This window comes from Pagrus pagrus (assembly GCF_965226575.1).
Source record: "Pagrus pagrus genome assembly, chromosome: 18".
Taxonomy (NCBI): domain Eukaryota; kingdom Metazoa; phylum Chordata; class Actinopteri; order Spariformes; family Sparidae; genus Pagrus; species Pagrus pagrus.
This window is the reverse complement of record NC_140202.1, coordinates 28154618-28170864: the sequence shown is the minus strand read 5'-3', so window position 1 is coordinate 28170864 and position 16247 is coordinate 28154618. Positions and strand designations below refer to the sequence as shown.

The 16247-nt window shown below is 42.4% G+C and overlaps 1 protein-coding gene across 2 annotated transcripts; it reads left to right on the top strand.

The window, feature by feature from the left end:
* The first annotated feature begins 11568 nt into the window (after positions 1 to 11568).
* eapp (e2f-associated phosphoprotein) lies at positions 11569 to 15168 on the top strand. 2 transcript variants are annotated; one of them, XM_084381593.1, is made up of 6 exons: positions 11569 to 11740; positions 12554 to 12735; positions 12821 to 12931; positions 13056 to 13170; positions 13261 to 13389; positions 13781 to 15168. In XM_084381593.1, the coding sequence occupies exons 1-6, from the start codon at positions 11661 to 11663 to the stop codon at positions 14076 to 14078; spliced, it is 915 nt and encodes a 304-aa protein (XP_084237719.1). In that variant the 5' UTR covers positions 11569 to 11660; the 3' UTR covers positions 14079 to 15168. The 2 variants fall into 2 exon arrangements, with proteins under 2 accessions (XP_084237719.1, XP_084237718.1); XM_084381592.1 differs by having other exon boundaries at positions 12818 to 12931.
* The last annotated feature ends 1079 nt before the right edge of the window (positions 15169 to 16247 follow it).

The window sequence follows — 16247 nt, the reverse complement described above, 5'->3', positions numbered from 1 at the left end:
TTTTATTTTTTTCTTTCATTGATTTGTATTAATCTGTTTATTTTGTTACACGTGTTGTGTTTATTATTCTCATTTGGTTTTTTATGGGTTGTTCTGGGTTTATTGTCTTTACTCGACAGATTAAATGTGCTCATCTGTTCTATCATTCATCTATTTTTATTTTACATGAATATTAGTTATTTAATATTATGTTATACACTTAAATTTAGCCCTTCATGTTTGATTGTGTAGCTTCTTAAAGGACAAACACATCAGGGAGACAAAATATACATGTGTCCTTATTAAATCACATTTTAATTTATTTTAATTGCAGAAACATTTTTTACTTGTAAACAAAAAAAATTAACTGATTAGTCTCAGGTGATTTATTGAATTTATAACACGTAAATAATCAGGTAAACTTGCACAATATTCAAGATCCTTTAATTATAAATGTGTCTCCAGAAATTGAAGCCGAAACTGTCTTCATGTCAGGAACAGACGGATCGACACGCTGTTATAAAACTTTCACGTGAAGCAGTGAACGACTCGAGAACGCAGACAACATGCGTGCGGTTTTGTATTTTACACATTAATTGTTTATAATTAAGAAAAAATAAATGAAGAGATCTTTTCTTGGATAAAGAATCGACAAAGTAAATTAATAAAAGTGTATTTACTGGTTATTTTTAAATGAATAACTCGTATGAAGTGTTGAGCTCACAGTAGAAAAAACAATTAAAACATTAATTAAATTAAAGAGAAAAATTAAATAAAATTGTCAAATTACAAACAACTGGTGACAGTCGGTTTGTTTTACTCCGTAAATTATTAATTCAACTTGTCAACTTATTTATTAATCAACAAAATGTTTAGTTGTAAAGGTGTGTGTGAGAGAGACATGGGCACACACACACACACACACACACACACACACACACACACACACACACACACACACACACACAGTGTACACAAAGGACCTCTCTCTCTCTCTCTAATTGGATTGAGACATCAGGAGGTGTCAATCAAACGTCTTTACAAACCGACAATCTCTTCAAAAAGCCATTATGTACACCAACGGACCCTGGGGGCCTGCACACACACACACACACACACACGCACACACACACACACACACACACACACACACACTCGGTGAGAAAGGAAAGGAAGGTAATAATTAGTTGTTGGTGGTTTGATGGGTGCTCCTGACACCTCGAGGCCACAAGAAAATGTTCTCACAGCTCTCAGCACTCTGTGTGTGTGTGTGTGTGTGTGTGTGTGTGTGTGTGTGTGTGTGTGTGTGTGCGTGTGTGTATCACACCCTGTCCAGTCCAGTCTCACTACCCAGAAGCCTCCTGTGACCTCCAGTCAACAGAGAGAATAACGGTTGGTTTCCTGCTCTGCCAGGGAATTGAACCCGTAACCCTGAGCGGCTGCTGCTCAGTGAGTGTGTGTGTGTGTGTGTGTGTGTGTGTGTGTGTGTGTGTGTGTGTGTGTGTGTGTAAAGTCACTCTGGGTTGACAGATGTAGAAATCATTAAACGATCAGCAGCAGGAGACAGTTTTTAATTTGTGTTTTGGGACGTTTCTGTTCAGCTGGAAGTGTTTCAGTGTCTCACTCTGACGGCTTCGAGCTGAAAAACTCAAATAAAGAAGCTCATTTATTTTCTCTTCTGATCTCAGGTCACTTTATTGTTATCTTAATTGCAGCAGTGGTTCAATGTAACTAGCTTTATTTACTCAAGTACAGATTCACAGCAACGTCTAAATGAAAACATTGTACTTGATCCTCCACTACATTTACGTCCCAACCAGCAGAATGAACCACAGCTCAGTTCAAACATTACATTTACTGGCTTCAGGAAAGATCGTGTTTTTGGTTTGAATTACCTGGTTTTGTCGCCACAAACGCGGCTGGAAAACAAATGTTAAACTCTGTCTTGAACAGTGGTCTCTGGCCATTAAGTTATATGACATGTATCAGAACGTATCCGTTACAGAAGCACTTCAATCTGGCAAATTGGCGTTTATTTCTCTATTTGAGTCGATATTTTCATTCAGGATTTCTGGCAACAAATGCATCAGATATAAAATCTCTATGACAGGAATGTAAATCAGCAGAATATCACGTTGATCTTGGATTACTTTGATCCAACTACGATGTGTGAATTGTTGATTTTCTTGCTCCTCGGAGGGTTATGTCTTCAGATTTGTTAATAACTTCTGAATTTACTCAAGTACAAGTAATAAATTGAGGTACTCCAGCTATCAGAGACAGATATTGTTCTTTATACTCTTCTTTATTAGTCTGACGGCTTTGGTTACTTCCCTTCCAGTCCAGTGAAAACTATGTATTCGCAAATTTTAAAGGTCCAATTTCTAAGAATGGCTGACGAGTCGGGAATGAGACTCAAAAATCTACTTTCTTGTAAACTTCTTGAGATGAACTGAAGGTTTTAATGTCAGACGACACAGTGATCACAGAGGCAGCTGTTAATGAACCCCTGATGTTCAAGTCGATGCATTTCTGAGTAACTTAACTTATCCTGAAAATAACAACATGTGACACCGTTTTCACAGCTGAGCGTTGGACAGTAAAGGGTGTCTGTGTGTGTTCGCTGAATGTAACTGACCTAACATGCGGCGTCTCTCCTGTTCAGTCATGCAGACAGTCTGATAGTGAGACGCTAACGTCTGATCCAGATTCAGCCCGGTCCTCCTCCTTACAGCCGCGAGCAAACACTTAGCGTGTTGAAACTAAACATGCCGTCTCAAATCAGACGTCGCCGCTGCTGGAACATGTGACACAAACTGCAGCAGCTGCAGACGTGTTTCCCAACAGGCTGTCAGACGGCATCTGCTCACTGACGCTGAACCGGAGTCGAGCAAGGCAGTCGTGGACGAGGGTTCAACTCCCCCTTAGGATCAATCTGAGAATGGGACCATTCAGTGAAATTTATCGCCGGTATGTCTTGACGTTTGCGTTGCACCAAGGTCAAGGTTATCTTTATATTCCTGAGGGGCAGCAGCAAAACAATCAATTTACACGAACAAAACAAGGATTTACAAAACATTATTCAACTTCCAGGTAGCAGCAGGAACCAGTGAGCTCAGATCTGTTGGATCTTAATCTCAGCAGATTGTATCCGCGACCGCAACGGCCTTCCCTGTGACTTTCAGAGAGCTGATTTTCCAAACAACATCTACAAATCTGCTCCTGTTTTACGTGGCAAGAGATCACAAGCATCGAATAAAAGCGAAGGTTAGAGCTCCAGCAAAACGGTGGATCGAGTGCGGTTTGCTTCGGTTACGTGTTTCCTGTAAAAACAGGCAGCAGTCAATAGCACGGAAGGTACGATACGCCGGCTGACCGCCAAGTCGCCGATGCCGACTCTATCCTGACTGGCAACTTCCAGTGAACACGAACGTGGACGTTACACAGCCTCGGTGGGCTGAGTCAGCGAATAGGGCCGCTCATCGAGCTAACCAGCTAACGACAGCTAACGTTACGTTTAGTGGCAGTTAGCACTTACTTTAGCAACAAAGCTATTGGTATCTATCAACCAGAAAGCCCCGTAAATCACCTCAGTACTGTGACTGGCCTCCGTCGCTGTTGGTCTGGAGGTGCATCAGTACGTTTGTTAGCAGTTAGCAATAAGTAATTGGTGAGAAACACACTCCTCTCTACAAAACAGGTTTTCTGCTTCTAGTGGGCCTGATGCTGGTGTATGGGCGAGATATGGAGCGAGGCGAACGTGGAGAGCGCTCCGGTGTTGTGTCGAGGTCTGTTCCCTCATTGATACGTGTTTCCTTTTACCACCGGGACTTTCTACGAGGTCAGCGTCTTTCGCTTTGGATTGTAGCCAGGCTGCTAGCGGTAGCCATGTTGCTAACGCTGTCTTTGCAGCACGATGGAAACACTAGACTAGATCTCCACTTAAACCAGGTTTGTAAGTTTAAAAAATAACTCACTGTTGATTCTGATTTCACGCTGAGCGCTCACACACCAGCCCGCTGCCACAAATGTGGATTCATCCGCCGCTGGAAATAGTCCCCGACAATAAGGACAATCTCCTCTTGTTTTCAGTGCGAGGGAACGACTGAGCTGTGTTTGTGGAGCAGTATGTGGGGATATTTCCATCTATGCTGACTGGTGTGTTAATATGTCATCCTGTGTATGTGTGTGATGCCTGTATGACACGTGTGTGTGCGTGTTTGTGTGTTTTCGGGCCACCTGCTGTGTGTATGCCTGTTCAGCTGCTCTCCCACTGAGTCTGCAGCCAAATAATACTTCATTAAAATACCAATAAATACTCCAAAAAATCACTCAAACACCCACGGAGAAAGGAACTTAATTAAAATACCAATAAGCAATTAACTTAATTTCATCACCCAATAAATAACCAACTTCATCAAAATACCAGGCAGGAGCCAACTTCATTCAAAAACACCCAATCAAACGCTGTCAAAGGAGTGTGTGTTGGTGCAGTTTGTGTTTGTGCAACATCATACTGAATGTGTGTGTGTGTGTGTGTGCGTGTGCATGTGTTTTCAGATGACGTTATGTGTGTGTGTGTGTGTGTGTGTGTGTGTGTGTGTGTGTGTGTGTGATTTACATGGTAATAACCCGGGCTGCGCTCTGGAAGTTTCTCTCCACCGAAAAGATAAGATCCGTTTTATTCTTCCTGCGTTCATCCATCGTTCATCTCACAGCTGGACTTTTGTCTCTCTCCATCGCCTCCTCTCGGCTCTTCCTCTCTCTCTCTCTCTCTCTCTCTCTGTGTCTCTCTCTACCACTCTTGGCGTCTCTCTCACATGCTAATCCGAGCCCAGCGATTGGCTGGTTTTGGGGAAATAATAAAAAAAACACAAAAGGTCGAATCTATAGACGAAAAGGGGAACGGGAGAGACTGAAGGGTCTGAATGATGAAGACCGTATATGTTTATGTGCATATTCATATGAAAGGCTGTATGAGTTATTAAGAGATGTGACGCCCTGTGAGGTTTTATCCACTTATAAACAAATAAAAAGAGGTATCATCACTTTACGTGTTTCATGTGAGGCAACCTGAGTCCAGTTTTCTCTCTCTTTTTGCTCTGTTTTTGGTCTCCACCTCCTGGGTTCGAGTTATAATCTGTGTTTTGTGGGTGGAAATCTCTAAAACAACTGACCCTACATCTCACTAACGTTACGACGGAGATGGACAAACAGGATAACAGCTGAATGGGTGTGTTCTGAGATAGAGCCCGTCAATTCAGACGTGGCATTAAATGCGTCTCCATCGTCTTTTTACACAAAGAAAGTAATATCTCAATGTACAACATGTGCCGAATGAACAAGACGGCTGAAACAGATAAGGATTTGTTGTAAACATTGTTCTTAAAGTTTATAATGTTTCTCTGAAAGCAACAAGTCTCAAAATGTTGCGTTTTTTAAGGGAGTCTGGTATAATATTAGTCCAACCAACATTAGTCACAGTTCACTGGATCTTTAAGAGTTCGCGTTTACCGTCACTATGTTATATTCTTTAATACATTTGGTGAAAATGGTGAAATCAGTTGAAACAGTGAGTTCAAACAGCTGAGACGCTTTAAACACCAGAAACAGGCTTTAATAGCGATGAGGCGACAAAGGAAAACATCTTAATGTTTTGTATTTAATGCCGAATTTACAAGAAGGCACCAATTATTTAAACTTTGCTGGAAACGTTTCACAAAGTTTGTTAAGTTTCTACCGCAGTTACTAGCAACACAGTCCTCTGATAAACGGTTTTTCCACTTATTTTTCCCATGAAAACATCGTCTGGTTGCAGCTTCACAGCTGGTTTCAGATTTGCTGCTTTTCCTTTGAATCATTTGAATGTATTTGTACTAATGTTGATGTGGTCTGGACTGAACAAACATCGTGAAGGTGTGAAGATCTGACTTCTTCCTCCACAACTGGATAAAAAGAATGAGCGCAGGAGAAAAGACGGGAAGTGGAGAATGATGGAGGGAAGCGAGGAGAAAGACTAACAGAGCGCGAGGATGGAGGAGAGGAAATCATAAAGAAGAGACAGAAAGACTGATCCAGCTGCAAACTGCTGGGAAACACACACACACGCACACACACACACACACACACACACACACACACACAGTGTCTGGTTTGATCCCCAGTGTCAGAGGAACATTGAAAGTGTGAGGAAATAACAAGGGACCGAGTCATTTAATTTGACTTCATGGAGACAGAGTGTGTGTGTGTGTGTGTGTGTGTGTGTGTTGTGTGTGCGTAGGTGTGTTTCTATCTCGGCAGCGGGCTCCAGTGGGTCACAGCTCGCCGACACCGGCCGATAATCAAGTCCCCACACTTTTTACATGAGAGAGAAGGACGGAGGTGGCGGGAGATAATGAAGCTCGGCCGTCTGCTGTGTTTGCCGTGCGGGCCGACAGGTGAGTCCACACTCTGAGAGCAGCAGGTGACTGCAGGTACAAACCCGACCTGCACATCGACCTGCACACCAGATTACACAGCTGCAGTGTAATTGCACGTGTTTGTCCTGAACACATATGATATAACCACAGTTTAATTAACTTGAATCACAGCTGTAGATCGACAGTCTTAGCGTGTGAGGAACACAAGTTATTTCACCCAGAAGCTTCAGCTGCTGGTCAGACACATGAGCTGTGATGTTGCAGCTGCTTTAGGAGCTCTTCAAACTTCCAGCAGACGTGTTTCCATGAATCATTTTGAGGAACTTTTATGGAAACGGCAAAATTTTCAAAAATGTTTGTACGCTCACTTGAGGTGGTTTTTATCTTTTGTGAATCGGAGTTAAAGCGCAAAATGTTTGATGGAATAAACTCTGAAGTATTGAACATTCAGCTCACATGACTGATCAGCTGTTTCCTGTCTGCGTCATATTCATTGCATTTCTTCATCGTCTCCAGACAGCGTGCAACACGACCGATAGTAGCTGACATGCAAGAACAATGGCAGCTTGCCCTGTGGAAGGTATTCCCTGAAGACTTTCTCCATCCTGTCTCCTGGTTTGTTCACGTCTAGCCTCTGTTTACTTCCGTAGCCACGTAGCCTCTGACCAAATTACGCTTTACACGGAGCGATGGAGGAGGGGATAATAATCAATAATCGTGGCAGTTTGCGGACACCCAGAGCGGTATGATATCACGTCTACTCGTACTGAGACGGGACCATAAATTGAGCAGGTCGAGACTCTTTAATTAATTTATTTACAGAGACCAACATTTCCTCCACGAGCGAGCACCTGGCGACAGTGCCCAGAAAAAACTGCCTTTAACAGGCAGAAACCTCGAGCAGAGCCAAACTCAATGGCGGGCGACCATCTGCCTCGAGGCTGGGTTGAGGAAAGTGAGCGAGGACGTCGGACTACCTGGTAAGTCACGGCAGCGACTTTCCTGACCTGGAAAATGATCTTTTAAGTGACAAACATCGTACGTGTGATTCACGGCACAAGATCACAAATGATTTGTCTCCAAAATATTTACAGTTTAATGCGAATATCAGGAGACAGTTTAGTTCAATAATGCAAAATATTTGAACAAATTCTATTACTTAAATAAACGAATGTACTCGATATATTTTCTTCACCTGTCAAAACCTCAGTGTTTCCTATACTCGTTGCTATACGTTGAGCTCAAACTTCTCCTGCCTGATGTTTTCTTATTATCGGGGGCTCTTTTATTTCTTCCCTCCAGTCGTGCTTCACTCGGTCCTCCTGCAGCGGACCCTCTGCGGTGCGCCTGAACCCTCATTTGTCAGAGTGTGGCGGGTCTCAGTGGGGCTCCAGAACCTGTCGCTGTGTGACAGATAGACTGACAGATCCATCTATGTGAGAATGTAGAATAATACAACCTGTATGGACGGAGTCATCACACACGCTCCATAGGAAACAGGACTATGTGACGGCAGGAATGTAGATAAGGAGGTTATGTGCGAGGACCAATTTATTCTTCTTGGCAGGGTGGGAAGGCCTCTGAGACAGCACAAGTCTCAATAATGAAATCCTCTCGATGTGTATTTGGATCCGGAGCCACTCGGGTCCAGAGAGGTGACATCTGTGGGCTGCCGGGATAATGATCCACCCCGTCAGTCCATGTGAGGAAACAAACCCTGAGCACACACCTGGACGTGTTGTTCAGGAAGTAGGTGTTGTTGCATGAAACAAACGTGGCGGTGGTCGTGTTGTGCGTTCGTTTTCATCAAATCTCATCCTTCGTGAGTCTTTTCTCCGTAGGAAGCAGAAACAGATCGGCTGCTGTGACACAACAGTGACTCCTTCGCTGAGAGGACGAGGCGAGGGAGCAAAGGATGATGGGAGAAGATCAAACAGCAGAGTGAGTCATTGTGGTAAAAGACGTGAACACACAGACGTGTTTCACACTCCAGATAGCAGACACATCAGCTGTTTTCTGTATATTCAACCTCGACGAGGTTTTATTTCCAAAACGAACCACAGTCATCAGACACGTGATGCGCCTCGTAATCCTGCTTTTATAAAAGTGCTGATGCTCGTCTGAGTCACCTTTAATTATCCCGGTGTGCCCACAGCAGCGAGGGCTCGTCTGACTTTGTGCCCTCAGTTCGACCTCTCAGGCTCTCCTCAGGCTGTCCTTCCTCCTGAGGTCGTCACATGACGTCTGAGTGACTGGACAAGCCGGCAGCGTGATGTGGTGCGTCGGTCTGACAGCTAAACAGATTCTTCACTCATCGAATAAAAAAGAAATGTCCCACACTTCAACCCACAAATGATGATGTGCAAACAAACTTGTCTTTGTCACTTTCCAGGCTGCGCGCTGGGTCAGGATCTCATCACAGCACCTCATAACAGCAGCTATGTGATCATAAACAGACTGCTGGGACATTTTTAGATTTACAGGTGGAAACATGATAAAAATCATGCAGAGCTCCACGTTGTGATGTGTCCGTCACGCCTCTGTTGACTCCACGCTGTATGAACTGACGCTGTGGAGCGACTTTATGGACGAAATCCCTGAAGACTTTCTCCAAGGACGACTCCGTCATCGATGCACCTCCAATATTTGTGTCCCTCCACTGTTCTCCTCTGTACACACAAACATGTTGTTAAAAACGTGTGGGTGTGTGTGTGTGTGTGTGTGTTCAGCAGCCTCCTGTGTGTCTGTTCTCTGTTTGTGTGTTTACGTCTTCCTCTGTTTTTGTTTGTCTGTGTGTGTGTGTGCTGTTTGTTTTGTGTCTTCTTCCTCCAGTTTGTCCTTTAACGTGTCTTTCTGTTGTGTGACTGTGTGTCAGTGTGTGTGTGTGTGTGTGTGTGTTTGTGTGTGTGTGTGTGTGTGTGTGTGTGTGTGTGTGCGGAGCCGCCGGGTGACATTTTCCATTCCAGGTGTGACATCTCGATTCCCTGACAGCCTCTTCTTCTCCGACACGCACTAAACAACCGCTCTGATTTTACCTGCCTCCCTCCAACACACACACACACACACACAAACACACACACACTTTGCCGACCACCTCTGTCTCAGCTCTGCCGCTCGACAAGCTAATTTAGCCAATTACACACAGGTGTGATGCTAATTTCCCCGAGCTGGCAGCCAGCTCCTGGAGGAGGTAAAAATAACGAAATTACACCCATCTGTCCCCCTGCCGGCAGCCGGGTTCTCCCACTGGGTGTCGACTCCACAAAACACACACACACGGGAAAAAACACACACTCTGCTGGCTTTGATAATAGAGAGGAAGACAATGGACAGTGTGTGTGTGTGTGTCTGTGTGTGTGTGTGTGTGTGTGTGTGTGTGTGTGTAGGAATCCAGGCACAGTTGCTTTTTCTCCTCTTTGTTTGAAGCTTTCAATGGATTTCCAGCGATACGCAGCAATTTCCTGCAAGAAAAGAAAAAACAGACTTTTGGTGCGGAGGGATAATTATGTGACGCTGTTTTCGAATGCGACGGGGTTGATGTGTCATTGTTAGACTGTGTGTGTGTGTGTTTGTGTGTGTGTGTGTGTGTGTGTGTGTGTGAGGAGGGTTTTCAAACACTAAACAGACCGTGGTCAGATCAGACTGAGGCCTTCAGACCGTGTTTCCGTCTGCAGAGATGCTGCAGCGGCTGCAGCTGAGAGTTTCAGCTCACAACAAGTTTAGTCATCACAATAAAAACTGCCGCGTGGAGGAAATGCTGGTTAGCATTAGCAGCAGCTACAGGATCTCTGAGGCCCTGTATGCATGTAACGGCGTCTCAGGTCACTGGACCCTGATCTCCAGAATAAATGTTAGTAACAAACATTTCTGCTGTTAGAACTGAACATTTCTTTATGCTGCAACTTTACATTGTAGTCGAGCATTTTAACTGGAGAGTGAATCTATTCTACAAGCACAAGTGTGTCTTGTGCACCGTTGTGTTTCTGGACACTTGAAAACCTTTTAAATCCAACCTGACTAGACAATGTGTCAGACTGTCACACACACACACACACACACACACACACACACACACACACACACACACACACACACACACGTTTTCATCCCCATGAAGCATAAAAACCTTCACTTCCACATCGAGGTCAGAGGTCAACGTGCAGATCAACATCTGGAAAACTCACGTCCAACATTAAACCGTCTGCTCTGTATTCCTTGTAACATCTCCTGCTTTAGGCCTTCAAATGAACCTCCAGCTGCCCTGACCTTTGAGAGGTCGGGCCTCTGAGATTTCTGATCTGTCGGCGCCACCTGTTGGTGGTTTGTTGTAACAGCAGCAGTCAGCAGTGTGAGGTGATGGAGAAGTGCTGCAGGAGCTGTAGGTGCTGGGAGAGAGAGCAGAACTGTTGCTGTTGATTTCAGGTTTACCAAATATTAAGTTTAAATATTATTTTGTGGTTATAAAGCAGTCAGTGACGAGATGTTTCACTAATTAGTTCATGTGTTTGCCAAACATCCACTTCTCAGGAGAACAAGAGGGTTAAATAACAGTACATTGTTTTACATTGTTTGTATTCAGTGTAGCGAGAGAGAAATATTGAGGATGTTGTTGCAGGAAATCCATCAAAAAGTACAAAACTATAGATTTTTACTGTTTGTGAGATCCACAGATTTTATTCTATTTTAAACATCTTCCTTCTAAATTGATATTTAAAGATTATTTGTATTGTACTTTAACTTATCGGAGGCCTATACATATATTGTATTTTACTGTTAGATTTTACTGTTAATTAATGTCTTTTATTTCTATATAATAATATTTTATTTTTGCTTTATTTTATTTTATTCCATTTTATTTTATTTGATTATTTTGTTTCACTTTTTTTTGCTATTTGAATATATAAATTAATAATGATTTATTTTACTTAACTTTTTATTTTATTTTATTTTATATAGTATAGTATAGTATGGTATAGTATATATATGTATATATATATATATATATATATATATATATATATATATATATATATATATATATATATATATATACTATAGTAATATACTGTATATTGTATATGTTGGTGTGGTTCACTTTCCAACCAGTAGATGGCGGTGTTTCTCTCTGTCTTTCCCCACTTCCTGTTAAACTAAAGAAGAAGAAGTAGTTGCAGTAGAAGTAGTAGAAGAAGAAACAGCACTTCTTCGTGTCCTGTTGGTAACTCGCTAGCTGCTCGTGTTGTTGTACTACAGACGGTTAAAATGAACAAACTGAATAAACCAGAGGAGTTTGACTCGTATGAGATTGAGGAGCCGAGCGACGAGGAGCGAGCCGAGAGCAGGTGGGGACCGAGTGAAGCAGTTAGCTTAAAGAGCTGTGGAGCGTTAGCACCATGAGGCTAACGTGCGGCTAACTAGCCGAATGCTAACATGTAAACAAACCGGAGCCGGGTGGAGACGGGGGAACTGTTTCTACACGGATTGACGTGTTATAATGATATAACTGATGAGTGTTAGTGCCTCATTTTACCGCTAACGTTGTCTTAATTAGAAAGCAGGTAAAAAATATATATATATTTTTACAAACAGGACTCTCACATTATATACTGTAGCTTAAATAACATCCAGGAGGAGAGACACAACTACTGTGGACAGAAACCCACAACTACTGCACATTCATATATAACTGTATCATTTAGTTTTATTTGACAGTAGTTTGACAAGAAACTAGGAATCTTAATTTGTGATATATTTTGTAATGGTTTTAACTGATTTTTTTTTAATCAGCTTTTCATTTTTTCTGATAGTTTTTGGGGGGTATGGTTGAAACTAGCAATCACTTCCAGTATTAATTAATGTTTTCTCTCGCAGTCAGTTCATCGTCGGGTCATTAAAAAGTTGAAAAATCTGGTTATCTTGTTGCCTGATAGCAGATTAATAATGTCATTATCATTATTTTAAGTTTGGAAGCATTAAATAAATAAAAACAGACATAGATGTAATTAAAAGAAGCATGTAAAGATAAAGTATTAGACATTTAGAGGCATTAAAGGTCATTTTAAAAACAGCCTATGAGACACCACTGCTGTTGAATGAAAGTGAGACACAGTGAAACAAAGCTAATGTGAAATCTGTGGTCTCTCTCTGGGTTTCAGTTCGGAGGATGAGCTCGAAGTGCTGCTGAATGGGACTCCGGAGCAGAAGAAGAAGCTGATCAGAGAGTATCTGACGGGGGAGAGCGAGTCGTCCAGCGGGGATGAGTTTGAGAAGGAGATGGAGGCGGAGCTCAGCTCCACCATCAAGACCATGGAGGGAACCTGGGGGCCATCGACAGCAGGTAAATCTGAGCTGAATACTTGTGTCTCTCTCTGAGACCTCATTATGACAGCATTCCTGATGTTTGGGGATTTATTTTCCAGCAGAAACCTCAGCCAGCGGCGGTGGAGGAGGAGGTGGCGGTCCTGGGCTTCCTAACTCCCGGATGTATGATGAAGTGTACTTTGACTCTGACTCAGACGGGGAGGACACGCCAAGTAAGCATGAATGTGTTTACTGTCACATAAACATGTCACCATCATGGATGGAGCTGTAGATGCAGTAAGTTGCTTCATTTACGTAAATTTAAACCTGATTCGTTTTGCTCTGCCTCCTCCGCAGGCAGCTCCACTGGCCGGAGGCGGAAACAGCGGACCATACCGACCAATGACGAGCTCCTGTACGACCCCGATGAGGACGACAGGGACCAGGCCTGGGTGGATGCCAGGAGGAGACAGTAAGACACTCGGAGGAAGTCACTCGGATTCAAGGATAAAAATGATCAACATGATCAAAACTTAGGTTTTTCTCTCGTCTTCCTGTGCAGGTACGCCTGCAGGAGAAGACCAACTGCATCATCTCGGTCGCAGCCTCGTCAGGCTCAGGGTTTACCGAGCAGCGACGCTGTCCTCAACTGTCCCGCCTGCATGACGACGCTCTGCCTGGATTGTCAGAGGTGAGACGTCAGTCAGGGTTTATTTGTACCAAACAGGACAGAACATGCTGCTTCCTGACGTGTGGAGCCTGATGAGCTCCAGCACAGTGAGGATATGTTGGTTGGACAAAACAAGACAATGAAGGCTTCACTTTGCAACATGTGAATAGTATTTCTGACTGTTTTCTGATATTTTGTCAGCTCAACATTTGATCAAAAAATTAATCATGAGTAAAAAAGCTGTTGCTTGCAGCCCTGAAACAAACTGTTACTGTCAGAGATGATTTCTGCAGATACAGTTGTGTAAAAACTCATCTGTTCATCTCTTTGTTAAAACTGGCTTGTTTAAAGTGCTTTTCAGCTGATATCACCGCCTTTATTTCCTGACAGTATCTTTGTTGTGTCCACTCAGGCATGACAAGTACCGGACGCAGTATCGAGCCATGTTCGTCATGAACTGCACGGTGAAGAGAGACGAGGTGTTACGATACAAAACGGAGCAGGAGAGGAAACAGAGGAGCAGGAAGAGGAGGAAGGGACAGAAGACGGACACAACACTGCAGGACGAGAGACCCGACCCGGCGCCGGCGGGGATGGACGCTGATGAAGTTTACAACCCGGTTCAGTGCTCCGAGTGCTCCACTGAGGTGGCCGTGTTCGATAAAGACGAGGTCTACCACTTCTTCAACATCCTGGCCAGCCACTGCTGAGACGGACGTGAAGACAGTTTTTTATTTCACAGGTTTGTCTCTGATTCTTCACCTCACAGCGGCGCCCGGCGTCTTCAGGTGTAAGAAGAAGAAGGAGCGGGCTGACAGCTTTTACATCATGCTGGCTGAGAGGGAACCAGCTGTGGTCGCTCAGAGCGCATCGATCAATCCCACAGTTGGTCATTTTACTCGCCTGATGAGGAAAAAAGCTTCTGGACGGTGGTGGAACATCAGCAGCACGACAGCCAACTGTTTAAAAAGCTTGAATTTGACACTGAAAGTCTGCTTGTTGCGTCAGTGCTGAGTGGACTGAGTGCACAAGAGCCTGGATTTTTGTATTTGAGAAGAAAGCTGGATAACAATAACACCTTTTATTTTTATTTTTACCTCAACACATGACAAACTCACATGATTGAAAAGGCTTCCAGTTAACACTTTCCCTTTAATCAACTATAAAGCATTTATAATCAGAATATAATCATTGATTAAACAGTTTATAACATGCTATAATGTGTTTCTCAACAACTATAACTCCTCCTGTGGACACCTGTAAGTTGAGGATGCTGCATAAACAGATGACGACATAGTAAAACACAGTTGTGTAGATTGCCGCAGGAATCAGAGGAGGAAAAGTAAGTTAGCATTTTTGCACTTCCAGTTCCCTCGCTCTGAAGTCAATGTGGTTTTTAGATGCCTGAATTAAGATCTGTGGTCAACACACCTTTAGAGATTTTTAAGAATTTATCTGCGATATTAAATACGTCTGAATTATAGAGACTATTCAACAGACTGTCTGTCGAGGAAACCAGGACGATAAAAACATGTTGTCCCTGCTGCACTCTGTTAATGTGAAATATGTCCTCTTCATAGGAGACGTTATAATTGTTGAGAAATAATGTACATTAATAAACACTTTAAAATGTCCTTATATCTGCTTACAGCTACTTTATGTTCTGCTTATAAATGCTAAATAGAGGGTTAAAGTAAAATGTTACTTGCTAGCTAACATTTTTGTTTAATCGTGAGCAGTATTTATACTGAGAGCGACGTCATACATTTGTAAATAAACTTGTCCGTGCTTTCTCCTGAACACATGATGTTTCATTGACTCAACACTCACGTATCTGCCAACATATTCACTGATAAAACTGTGAGAAGTTAACATCTGTCATTTTTTTGGTTTAGCTCGAATACGTTGTAGGTAAAGTGAACGTCCACCACCAGAACTTACAGGACCAATCTGATCGAAGCCCTCTGTCTGCTTTAGTTGGACACAGTTGAATGTAATCATTAGAGGTACTTGTTTCCATTTTCTGCTACGTTATACTTCCACTTGACTACAATTTAGAGGCAAATATTGCACTTTTTACTCCACTACATTTAGTTGATAACTTTAGCTACTTGCTACTTTACAGATAACATAATTTTTTAAATCTGCAATCAGATTTTTCAAACGCAAAACATAAAAACACATTCTGATGATCAGAACAAGGCTGAATATCAGATTTAATTGTCATCCAGGCGGGAAATCAGTCGACCCATACTATACGTATATGTATTAGTTACTTTTATTTGTACTTTTGATACTTAAGTACATTAAACATAACATACTTTAAGACATTAACTCTAGTACTTTTCATATAAGTGACTTTCACTTTCACCAAAGTAATGTTTTAAGATGATGTCTTTACTTTTACTCAAGTATGACTTTCGGGCACTTTTTACAGCACTGAATGTAATGTAGTGTAACTTATGAAAGACTGTGCAGACTGTAGTTTTTGTTTGGTTTGTAGAAGATCCCTGGGCTTTATTTTATAACAGCAAATATAGTTTAATGTTGAAATTTCTTAAAACAGCTTGTCACTGCATTTTTTGACCAAACATTTCTTAAACAGGGTTGATTAACAACAAAATTAAAGAGACACAAATAAAACAGACAAAGCCATTTAATTATACTATTAAAACTAGGCAGATAAATTGAAATAATATATAAAGCAAAATGATGTGAAAAATATTTTTAAAAGGAAAAAAGATATTTTTGATTTTATTTTGAAAATCAGGATGTTGGAACTCCCTGCGCTGCGTCATACCCGCATACTCGAACGCGGGGCTGTGATTGGCTGAAAATGAGCACCTTATGTCTATACGTCATACGTCACCGTACCACGA

Bases quoted from the DNA above. Each gene is read 5' to 3' on its own strand.
- eapp (XM_084381592.1), top strand. From the start codon at position 11,661: ATGAACAAACTGAATAAACCAGAGGAGTTTGACTCGTATGAGATTGAG. The intron at 12,736-12,817 runs GTAAATCTGAGC...TTTATTTTCCAG, and splicing joins CTGGGGGCCATCGACAGCAG to CAGAAACCTCAGCCAGCGGC. The intron at 12,932-13,055 runs GTAAGCATGAAT...CCTCCTCCGCAG, and splicing joins AGACGGGGAGGACACGCCAA to GCAGCTCCACTGGCCGGAGG.